This window comes from Rissa tridactyla, chromosome 5 (genome assembly GCF_028500815.1).
Source record: "Rissa tridactyla isolate bRisTri1 chromosome 5, bRisTri1.patW.cur.20221130, whole genome shotgun sequence".
NCBI lineage: Eukaryota > Metazoa > Chordata > Aves > Charadriiformes > Laridae > Rissa > Rissa tridactyla.
This window is the reverse complement of record NC_071470.1, coordinates 49,448,518-49,460,036: the sequence shown is the minus strand read 5'-3', so window position 1 is coordinate 49,460,036 and position 11,519 is coordinate 49,448,518. Positions and strand designations below refer to the sequence as shown.

Sequence of the window (11,519 nt, the reverse complement as noted above, 5' to 3'; positions counted from 1 at the left end):
TGGGACCCCAAACCCAGGAGGCTGTTCAGCGGAGGCTCCGCAGGGGGACGGCAGGAGCACGAAGGCAGAGGTGCAGCGGCGGAGGAGCGGGACCCCGGGCTGCCTTTGGGCCCGCTGGGACAGGCAGGGGCTGCGGCAGCCCCCGCAGACGCCCGCCACCATTTTTTATCCCAGAGAGGGCAGGCGGGAGCCGGGGCCGCGCAGCTGCTCGGCTCTCACGGACCGCGGCGGCCCGGCGACGGGGGGGCGGCGGGGCGGCCCCTCCGCCCAGGGGCGGGCTCCGCGCTCTCCCCGCCCCGCCACGGGCCGCCGTCCCCGCCGCCGCGGCCGCCATGGAGGAGCAGAAGGAGAACCGCCCGCAGGCCGCCCCCAACGAGGCGCCGGCGCCGCCCGGCCCCGTCGCCTGCCCGCCGGTGAGTGCGCGGGGGCGGCGGGCGGCGGCGGGCGGCCCCGGCGGGGCCGGGCGGGCGGTGATGGCCGCCCCAGGCATGCGCCGCCGCCCCCGGCCCACCGCTGCCCCCCGCGCATGCGCGGAGGCCGCCTCGCGGCGCGCCCGTGCCGGTCCCGCTGCCCGCCCGCCCAAGGCCTCGCCTCCCCACGGCCGTTCCCGGGGCCAGGCCGGTGCGGTGGGGCCCGGCACGGCCTGCCTGAGTGCCGCCTTACCGAGGGGTGCCACGGGGCCGCCCGTCTGTGCCCCAGGCCGTGGCGGCTGTGGCGGTGGTGGTGGTGGTGGTGGGCGGCGGCGGCGGCGGCGGGCCCGGGATAGGCCTGCCCTGCCGTGTGCTGCCCCCACAAAGGCAGCTAGTAACTGTTTAGAGTCGAAGTGCCGTTAGTTTTTCCTCTTAATTAATTATTTTATTTCTTTTACATTTATTGGACATCTGTGCGTGTGTCTCAGTCGATACAGGTTCCGGTTAATTAAGGTGTTGAGAGAAATCTCTTGATGCTGCTCAAGGTTTGCCAGCTCATACCAGCGAGAGAACTTTTTCTGTTGAAATTAGGGTGCACGTTCAGATTTTGTCTCTTTGAGCTGCTGTTCGGTATGACTTCAGACACCTGTGTTAGTATCCCTTTACTCTATGTTGATTTTTTAATGAAAATGCTGTTTCAGAGAGGGCTTCAGTATTAATTTTCTTATCTGTTCCTAAGCTAGTTCACTCAGTTTGATCACAAGTGAAACAGTGCGATGCCTTACTGCATTTTGGTGCCAAAACAACATATAAATTTTAGTGCTCTAGCTTCTTGTGACCCTCTTAAATTACCTTTGGATTTCTCTTTCTTCTAGGGTAGGCAGCACTGTAGGATCAGTGATCAAGAAACTAATGGGAAAAACTTAACTGCCAGTTCGCATGACTTCAGTGATCCAGTTTACAAAGAAATTGCTATAACCAATGGCTATATCAACAGAATGACCAGAGAGGAGCTCAGAAGTAAACTTGCAGAGTTCAAGCTTGAAACCAGGTTGGGCTGATTTGTAAACCTTTTGGTTTATTTTTGAAGGAGTAGAGCCATAAGGAATTATTATTTTAAAGCTTAAAAACACACTGCACAAAGCGCAAAGCAGACACGCCACCAAACGCCGGTTGTTTTATGTGGAATCTTGATGCAGCTTTTGTTGTAGGATTAGTGCATGTGATACTGCTTAATGTGTTATCAGAAATGTGTGCTGTCTCGACTGGTAGCACGAAGACATGAAATAATATGTAATTGTAGGGTACTTCTCACGTGTTTTTGGTCAAGGGGGAAAGAACTGCAAGGGTTCTCAGGTGATGTTGCAGACCGTTGGTTTATAGAAACTCATAAACTTCATACATACTCAGAACATAGGTATTTTTATTTACTGTACCCAGTACAAATCTGATACTGGCTAGAACCTCTGTGGTGATAGGGCTTGGAATTTAATCGATGCAGAGGACAGGTACCTTTGGATGGAGAGGTTGCTAATCTGAAATATTGAGATAGAATAACATGAATAGATAAATGTATTATAAACTGGGTTTGTGCTCACTGAGGAGGAGGAAAGGGCTAGGAATACAGAAAGTGCTTCCTGCTCTGTCAGAAATGACCTGCAAGACCCTTTGATATTGCTGTGGCCAGACAAATGCGAGATGTTCATAAGAAGGTCAGCTGGGAAAAACAGAGCGTATTGTTTCTGTTGGCAGCAGCAATGAGGAAGTAGTGGTGGTGCTAGTGGGGAGTTAGCGAAGTGAGAAGTTACTGCTCTGTAGGAAGGGGGAATATGAAAGGTGAGATGGAGTCTGAAAGGAGAAGTCTAGCTTTCTAGAGAAGACGGCGACTGTAGTGGAGAGGATGTTCAGAGGAAGAAAAAAAAAAAAAGGAAGGAACAGAGATTCATTTGAATAGAATAAAAGAAAACAAAATGGTGTGGGTGGGAAGTGCAGCCTGCCACCTCCACTCTGTCTGCAGATGTTCTGGCTGCATAGTTTTTTTTTAATTCCTCCTTTGGTTAAATGAGTTTATCCCCTCAGGAGGAAAAAAATTTATCATTATCTGATAACATTTTTGGTAAAACAGGTTAGATTTGTACAGCTATTCAGCAGTCATTCTGATTTAAAAATACAAAACAGAATTCAAATTGTGAATGATGTGTTTGTGGTTTCATCCTAGGTTATTAATTTTCTGTTTGTGTTTTTTTTATTCAGTTGTAAATGCAGAAAGCTTTAAACTTGTATTTTAGCTAAGCTAGATTTCTTTTGTCAATATAGTCAATTAAGTTCGTCAAAATATGTCTTGCATGTAAGCAAATAGTGTATCACCTCTAATGTAGTAGGGAACTGGGCAGATTGCCACACACCATCCTTTCCCTTGGGGTTATTTTGATAGCAGATCTTTTCCTCTTTCACCTTCTTTGATAGGTTTCATGAAGAAAAAGGTAATTTTCGCCTCCATCAGGTCCCGTACTGTCTCAACTTTAAATGAACTGGTCATTGAATTAAACTAGATTAATAAACCAAAGTGAAAAAGAGTTAACTGTGTTTGCAGATGAAGCTGATGTTCTCAAAAGCCAGTTTAGTAGTCTGATTCCAGTTTTTCCTTGTGAATCAGTGGGCTTCTTCTCTGATAATACCGCTTGATACAAGTAGTTCTTACATCTTCTGTGATTTCATTTGCAATGTGTAATTTCAAAAATAACTTCCTTCGAAAAGTAAATTTTCCTTGTTTATTCAGCTCTGGTTTGGTACATGGCAGTTCTGGCACTTGCGCTTGCATATGTTTGTATTAAAAAGACGCAGTAAGTAACTTTAATTGCTTGCCACTGTCAATTTACACGTTAGGCACAATCCTCCTGAAAAGCAGGGTCTTGACCAGGAAGTTTTTCTGACAACTTAAATCTCAAGTACTTTATTTTAATTGAGTTACTCAAGCTCAATTTTAAATTTAAATTGAGACCAATTTAAAATGTGGGCATTGTAGCTGGGTTTTGCATTACCTGTGCCACTGATGCAGAAATACCTCGGGCATCATTTGCTTCAGGCAGGGGGCACAGGGAGATAGGGGTGAAGCAGTACTGCTTCCAGGGACAGAGGTCGCCTAGGAGCAATCTGCAAAGACTTGGCCTTTGCAAAGGCTTCGACTACCAAGTCTTGCTGAACTGGAGGCGACTGCAGAGTGTCTCTGCGCTGTGCCTCCCGGTCTGTCCGCAAATACTGATATCCAGATGTATTAGTTGTCAGGGGTATCGCAGCGTCTGCATTATCACAGGTAATGGAGCGTTAACTGTATGATGAAGTTGAATTCAGACTTCGTAAGTGTGGATGTTCAAAATGAGATTAATGAATGATGAACTTTTAAATGTTAAATACAGCTTCAGTTCTACAATGGTGAAATAATTAAATAAGAGTGTGATCTTTGTCACTTTCTCTGTCTCTTCAGAGGAGTGAAAGATGTGCTGAAAAAGAGGCTGAAAAACTATTATAAGAAACAGAAGCTGATGCAGAAGGAACCCATTAATGGAGACAGCTGCTATGACTACATCTGTGTTGTTGACTTTGAAGCAACATGTGAAGAAGGAAACCCGCCTGAATTTGTACATGAAATAATTGAGTTTCCTATTGTCTTACTAAACACGCGTACCCTGGAAATAGTAAGTGATCTACTTACTGTGTTGGTATGCTGTTCTTTGCTCCAGAAAGTCTAGATTAGTTTTTAGGTAGATGTTGAACTTCATTAAGAGTAACTTCTCTTTCCTTTTTTTTTTTTTTTTTTCCATGAAGATCTATCCTCTGTGCCTTTTACATACAAACAAAACTTTCTTTCTATTGTTAAAGCATCTGGAATAGATCATGCTCCTGCTGTTGACTCTGTCTACTGACATGAGGGACTTTCAGTTTCTCAGTCGTGTGTCCCCCCCACGCCCCCTGCTGTTCTTTCCCTTCTTTAAGATCCACAAAGCTATTTCTAGAATTCAAGGGATTCATCATTAACAAGAATTAGCAAATTCTGTGGTCCTGTGTGAGGCAATCTAGAAGAGACTAACGCGGAGGTCTAGAACATGGGGTTGAGTGAACTCTGCTTGTTGGTGGGTTAGACTATTTCCACAATGTACCCGACAGATTGACAGCTGTGTAATCTGATTTTAAACATTCTTAGTAGGCGTTTGGCAGCCTCAAGTACTCTGTTGTAGTACAGCTTTTAGGAAAAACTGCTTGCTGTCTAACTTAGCCTGAGTGACTCAGTGAAACAGAGGAAGGGCACACACCTCTCACTAATGGTTCCTTTATCAATAACTTTTAAGAGGAGGAGGAGGATTTCCAATAGTCACTGTAGCTGCATGTGTGACTAACTGCAGAATGAGGATTGTGCTGATTATCAAGATTGTTTTATTACCTTTAGAGTAGTAGGAAACAACGTGGTTTTTTCCTCTGTCCAAAAGGTTTTCTATAGCAGCAGGGGCTGGGGGCTTTCTTTTTGTACTGCTCAGCTTCCCAGAGTGAGATCATTGTGTTTATCTCTGGCTGGCATGCAGAGGTGTATGACTTGCATGCAGCGTCTGAGGTGTACGGCTGGTTGCCTTCCTTGAATTACAGCTGACCCTTTAGAGATACCACCTAAATCCTTCCCTTTATTCCAGTCTGTCCTTTTCCCCTCTTGCATCCACATCCCTGCTCTTTGGTGCCTACTGGCTGAGAGGAAGGATGTGTTCCGGTTGGAAAGCCATCCATCCATCCCATTGGGAATCTCATGATAGCCAGTCAGGAGGCTCATATTGGCTCGGGAGGTAAACACTCCTTTTGCCTCCAGCAGGACAAGTAGCCGCTATTGCCTTTTGGCTATGGGGAAGCCAGAGAAGTTGCCTTGCGGGCTCCATAGCGTGCGGCTACTGAGTGTTTGATTCTGTTATTACAGGAGGATACCTTTCAGCAATATGTGAAGCCAGAGATTAATCCCAAGCTTTCAAACTTCTGCATCAGTCTGACAGGAATCACCCAGGTAATTTGCGCTTCTGTTTTTTCAAGAAAAAATATGAAAAAAAGAGATGTGGTGTTGATGTCTTCAGACTGGTAATCTTTCCTCCTAATTTTTCTGTAGGGCTTATTTTCTTAATTCTTGGGGTTTTCCCCCCTCTCCCAGTTATTACAGAACTGATTTCACTAAGTAGGTCATTTAGGTGTTTGTAAGGGGCTGTAGGAAAAAGCATTCACTTTGTAATCCATGTGTAGAAACTTAATCTTTAACAGAGGAAAACACCTTTTGAATTGCGTCAGTTCCTTTTCTAAGATTCTTCTTCTAAAGGGTTTAGAGTCTTAGGATGGCAATGGCTTGTGTTGAAGTGACTTGAGGAGGAGCATGGGAAACGAGCTCCAAGGTTTTAATCTAAGTTCAACAGCTAACTAATTTTGTTACCTTTATAGTTGTCATTTGGAGGTTTTTAGTGGTGCTTTTGTGGGGCTTTTTTTCAGTTTAGAAAAATCTGACCAATTGTCTGCTTATTTTAATGTGTAATCTGTTTCTAAAGATTTTTGTGAAGCCAATTTAGCGAGTGAGTGGTTTAGTGTGCCTATATACCAACGTAATTCTTACACTTCATGCTGGTTTTTTTTTTTCTGAAAAAATGTTCCTCTCTTGTTTTTTTTGCTTCTTTTAGGACATTGTTGATAAAGCTGATACGTTTCCTCAAGTTCTGCAGAATGTCATAGAGTGGATGAGACAGCGAGAACTGGGAACAAAGTACAGCTATTCCATGTTGACAGATGGGTATGTCCTTATGTAACCTTCAGCACAGTCTAAAACTGAAAAACAGTGTTTAATCTTTGTGAGAATATTGTTAAAGGTGGGTCATGACTGCCATTTTGCCATTTTATTATAATTTTACCTGTTGGGAAAATGAGAAAAGCTGAACTAAATAATTTGAAATGAAGTATAAATCCACTAGATGGCAGTGTTTCTCTCCTAGCTTTCTGTATGCAACTAAATGATGTTGAGTATACTTTTTGTCATTTTCTGTTGTAATTCTCAGTTTACATCTAGTTTTCACATAGCACAAAATACCTGAAAATAACATTGTTCAATTTCAGTTCTAAGCAACTCATATGCTCTTCTGAATCTGAGTTTTCAGAGATGTGTGGTGGCTGTGTTGTGTTCTGTGTCTCTTGGTGTTGCTGTTAATATGTCCTGCATATTTTGCCATAAAGCAATAATGGATTATGCTGTTTATCGAACAAGGAGAAGCGGCTAGCACAGAAAGCTCTCTGTTTTGGCTTAGAGGACTGTGGCTCAGGTGGGTCCCAGCTATGACAAGCTTTGTCTGCGAGGGATTGACTAGTCCTTGAAGTGCCACCTGAACTTGCTCTCTCACAAGGTCTTCATGGGAAAATCAAGTCCCCTAATGACTGCAAAGTGAACAGATCTTTAGATCTAGATATGTCTGTGAGGCAACATTGTTCTTATGATCTTAGTTTTGTTATATGATGAAAGATACTGCTTGAGCCTTACCTTATCTAGCACTGGCCTTATCCAGCATCTTCTTTCCATAAAGGTCTGGTTTTCCTGAAACTAAGTGCAGTCTTGTTTCGGTAACCTATGGTAAGTAAGATGCATGCATACGCAAGTAATGAGGAAAATTTAAGGTGTCATTTGGTTCCCCAAGGGCTGTGTAAACATCTTGTTTATTGGCAGGTTTTGGAGTAGATGTGGTAGGTGGAGAAGTTGGCATGCTATTTCTTATTTGAACCATCCTAGTGAAAATCTTGCTCATGTCATTATTTGTTTTCCCCATGATTAATAAATTTGTATTAAAAAAGTTTTTACTGTGATTATAGCAAAAGAGCGTTTTGTTCTTTCCTTAACTGTTTTCCTTCTCCTGAGCACCAAAGAAAAGACAGCTTTTTGTGCTACAGCTGTGCAATACATAGAACGCAGGGCATCCGAATTATATATTTCTAATCTTGTTCTCTTTTTCTCTTTTGACTTTTTAAGATCTTGGGATATGAGTAAATTCTTGAACATCCAGTGCCGTATTAGCCGTATCAAATACCCTTCTTTTGCCAAAAAGTGGATCAATATTCGTAAATCATATGGGAACTTCTATAAGGTTTGTACAGATTGCTGTTTCTCTTGCGGGAAAATTTGGTTTAAAAGTCTAGCATGTCCTGTTGTGCTTGTCATCTTTACTTGTGTAGTATAAAATTATAGTACTTAAATTAGTTGCCTGGGGCCAGATTTTCAAATGTGCTTCATGCCTAGATCTCACTTTACTAATTGAAGATCATATAATCTCCTGCATTTTAATTTTAAGCTTGTTTTTAAGAATCAGGAGATGTTCCATGAAGGACAGTCTAAAAATGTCATACGGGTGCTTTTAGATCAAGTGTGTCGGCTGAAAAGACTCTATCAATTTTTCAATTATTTTTTCTTGTTTTCATGTAATGCACTACAAAACTAATTTGCACCACTACATGCGGTTATCTCCACTTCTGACAGAAAGATTAGGACATACATACAGCGGAATCAAATTGTCAAGAGAAGAGTAATACCAAGTTCGTTGCTGGACCTTATTGCTGCTTTATTTCACTGTCAGATTACCATAAAATTGGTTATTGAGATTCCAGCGAATTCCCAGTCAGTCTGAACTAAGCCATGTGTTTAAATATGATTTCAGCCTAACTGGTGATCTTCTCTTGAAGTGCTTTTTCATACTAAATGTAATCTCTAGGGGAAAAAAAAAGAGGTTCATGTATAATAAGCAGAGAACTTTACTTTGTGCTAGGCAAATATTACAGGGTTACTGCATTTCTCCCGCTATGATTGTGCCTTCTCTGCATGGCTTGACCGTTTCCATTGGAAACATGCTAGAACACAGAACACTCTTGTTTGTCTTATCAGCTTTAACCTAGACATACCTTCCTTTTCCTGCTCTATTGAGCAGAGACTGCTTTTTCATCAAAGGCAATGAAGATTGTAACTTAGGAGGAAACAGTTTCTTTTTATTTTTAGTGATTATTTTTTGTCATAAATGCAAACAGTTGTAGCATTCATAGTTGTTCTTCTGTTTAGCTATTCTGTGCTGATGTTGAATCTGTTGTTAAGCAATAGATAAAATTAATGACAACAAATGTATTGTAACTTTCCTGTGGAATATCCCACAACGTGCAGTATGTCTCCCCTGCCCAGTTTGTGGTGTTATTATTGGAGTTGCATATTGCTGGGGTTTGGTACCTGTGCTGTCACCGTTCTGCCTAGCTATTAAATCCAGTAGGATGCTGCAATATCCTGGGACTTGTTGTGACCCGTGTTCCCCCACCCCAGCCACCACCACCAAGGCAACAAACTAAAATTTTCCTTTAAAGTTACCCTTTTGTTTTTCTCTGACTTTTCCAAAGAACAAACATATATTTAGTAGTTAATCAAGAGAGGACTTGGTGCTTTTGCTGGTGTAGCACTTTGCATGGGTAAGTCAGTTAAGCTTCCTTGTCTGTTCATGCTGTTGGTCATCCCTGTAAACATGGGCTGCTGTAGGTGTTGCTGATCTGTTCCTGTGGTGTTTGGAGGCATTCGGAAGCTTGATGTCAGTGAGAATCAGGAGCCTGGTGCTTCTTTAATCGCATGGTATTTAAAAGGAAAACCAAAATTTTATTCCTTCTGCAGTGCCACTTTGGATGGTAATTCCTTTTTTATAAGGCTTGTTAAACCTAGCTAAGCCACAGCTGCCACTGTTGCCAGCGCTGGCACATCTTGAGCTGGTGCTTGAGATTATCCTGAGTCTAGACAAGCTCCTGTTGACTGTGTCTGCTCTGCAAAAATGAGAGTGTCTGTCTCACCAAGGTGCTTTGAAGTTAAAATTGTTAGTGATCTGACAAAAGCCAACATGAAAGTAGTATGTGACTTAAGTAGACTTAAAATCTGCATATGTTCCTACTGCACTGTGTTAGGTTAAAAATACTCGGTACAGAACCTAATTCTTGATTGTGGTTCACTTTCTCCATCAGGTTCCTAGGAACCAGACCAAGCTGACAATCATGCTTGAAAAGCTGGGCATGAATTATGATGGGAGACCTCACAGCGGACTTGATGACTCTAAAAACATTGCAAGGATAGCTATAAGGATGCTGCAGGATGGCTGTGAACTGCGGGTGAACGAGAGAATGCATGCTGGACAGCTTATGACAGTCTCCTCCTCAGCCCCCTTAGAGGGAGCCCCTGCTCCACAGATGCCCCGCTACAGAAACTAGAAATTCCGGGGTTCTGCCTTAGGAACTGCTCTCAGATACACGCTAGACTGTTAACAGCTTATTAAACGGCCACCTCTGCCAACCTGTCTGCAATGCAGAATCTGAAAGCACCTTAACTAATAGTCTCTGTTGAAATAAAGAGGAGTGTGGAAGCTCTTTGCTCTTTGAAGCCTCTGTTACAGCATTGGTTTTTTTTTTAATAATGATGATTTTTGTTGTTGTTTTTTGCAACTTTTCTAGCAGTAAGGTTGATATGCGGAATCCAGGCAAAGTGTTAAGCTTTTAAGAGCATGTAATTTAAACACGTGCAAAGATCGATTGGGCTTGTGCACTGCAGTTCCACCCCAGCCTGTGGGTAGTATTTATTCAGTATGCTGTACTGTAGTGATATCTAGCATCTGATTATTCATTGCACACAAATAAGACATTGCTGGAAGAACTGAAATAGCAAGTGGTCAGGCTGGCCTTTCCTGATAAGGCAATCTTCTAAGGGTTCCTGCTGGTAATTTTTTTTGCTTTTTTTTTTACAAAGTCTAGGAGAAATGGGAGCATGTTCATCAATTCTAAAGCGGTAGAGAAGCACTGCGTTGCTTAGGTTTGTTGGGGTTTGTTTTGTTTTTTTTCTTTAAGGGATATGTTTGTCTGCTTCCACATCAAATAGAAGCTGAGTATTGAATAAAAATTCTATTAATGCAGTATGATAGTAATTCTTTTTAACCTGTCTTTAAAAAGAGAAGGTTCTTCAGATTTTCACTTTGATGATCGTATCTCCTGTTCCTGCTACACTCATATCTGCATTTCGTTTAATGTCGCTTCTAGACACTGTCAGCCATTTGGACTTAAGAATGAGTGAAGTAAAAATAAGTTCAAAACATGCCAGATCATCAAAATTTTGTGCTCTGTGGTTGTTACATAAAACAAAACAAGAAGCTTCTAGTTCATCGTTAAAGACATACTCAACTATTTTTGGTACCTTCCCGTACCTCTGCCACCATAAAGCTATGCCTTTATCTCAAAATCTAACATTGGAAGATTAATGTAATTTTATTAGTAAAGGCCACATCTAATTATTAAAAAGTTCTACTTTCTTCCTAGACCCCAGATAAGATGATATTCAAGAGAGACCAAAGTGTTGATTTGCTTTGTCTCTATGGGCTTGTTTATGAAGTACAACATTAATCTGATCAACTTTGCGTTAGAATGGCTTGTTCTGAAAAGCAGAATGATGAATTTTGATTGCTCTTAGTCAAAAAAAAAAAAAAAGTTAGTTTGGTATCCCTGTATTGTAATTCATTCATTCTTTCTACCACTTACATACAGGAAACAAAATAACCGATTCATAATAAAGCTTTGTTGAGAATATTCACTGCTTGGCTAATCAGACTCCTCCCAGCTCCCCTCGCTCTTCTGACTGTTAAATCGGATCAATGGAAGCGTGAAAACTTTATTTTAAATTCATGTGAGAGAGAGAAGTATTAGTCGATTCTCGGTTGCTTCATGTGTAGGAAGGAAGCAGTTTTCTCTCCAGAGTCACAGACTTTGGCAGACACAAGTGCATTAGAATTATGTTAATTTTTTTCTGAAAGTAAATACTGGTTCTATAGTTTTGTTGAACTTTATAGTGTCCTTTCTTTCTGTAGCAATACTTGATGTATTTTCAGAAGGGTAAAATCCAAGCCTCTGATATGCTTACTCTGAAAATACCATTTATTTGTTAGCCCGTACTTTGTACAAATTGTTAATTATGTATTTGCTTTTCACTATAGCAACCATAGTATCCTCTTTTCTGAAGAACCATGGTAATCTACTTTTTTTTTTTTTTTCTCTCTC

General features: G+C 41.8%; 1 protein-coding gene across 3 annotated transcripts; it reads left to right on the top strand.

The window, feature by feature from the left end:
* The first annotated feature begins 283 nt into the window (after window positions 1–283).
* Window positions 284–10,384, top strand: ERI1 (exoribonuclease 1). 3 transcript variants are annotated; one of them, XM_054203588.1, is made up of 7 exons: window positions 284–413; window positions 1,286–1,461; window positions 3,895–4,105; window positions 5,368–5,451; window positions 6,107–6,216; window positions 7,438–7,552; window positions 9,447–10,384. In XM_054203588.1, exons 1-7 carry the CDS (start codon window positions 333–335, stop codon window positions 9,687–9,689), a joined length of 1,020 nt encoding a protein of 339 aa, XP_054059563.1. In that variant the 5' UTR covers window positions 284–332; the 3' UTR covers window positions 9,690–10,384. The 3 variants fall into 3 exon arrangements, with proteins under 3 accessions (XP_054059563.1, XP_054059564.1, XP_054059561.1); XM_054203589.1 differs by having other exon boundaries at window positions 309–413; window positions 1,291–1,461; XM_054203586.1 differs by lacking the exon at window positions 284–413 and adding an exon at window positions 785–1,060.
* The last annotated feature ends 1,135 nt before the right edge of the window (window positions 10,385–11,519 follow it).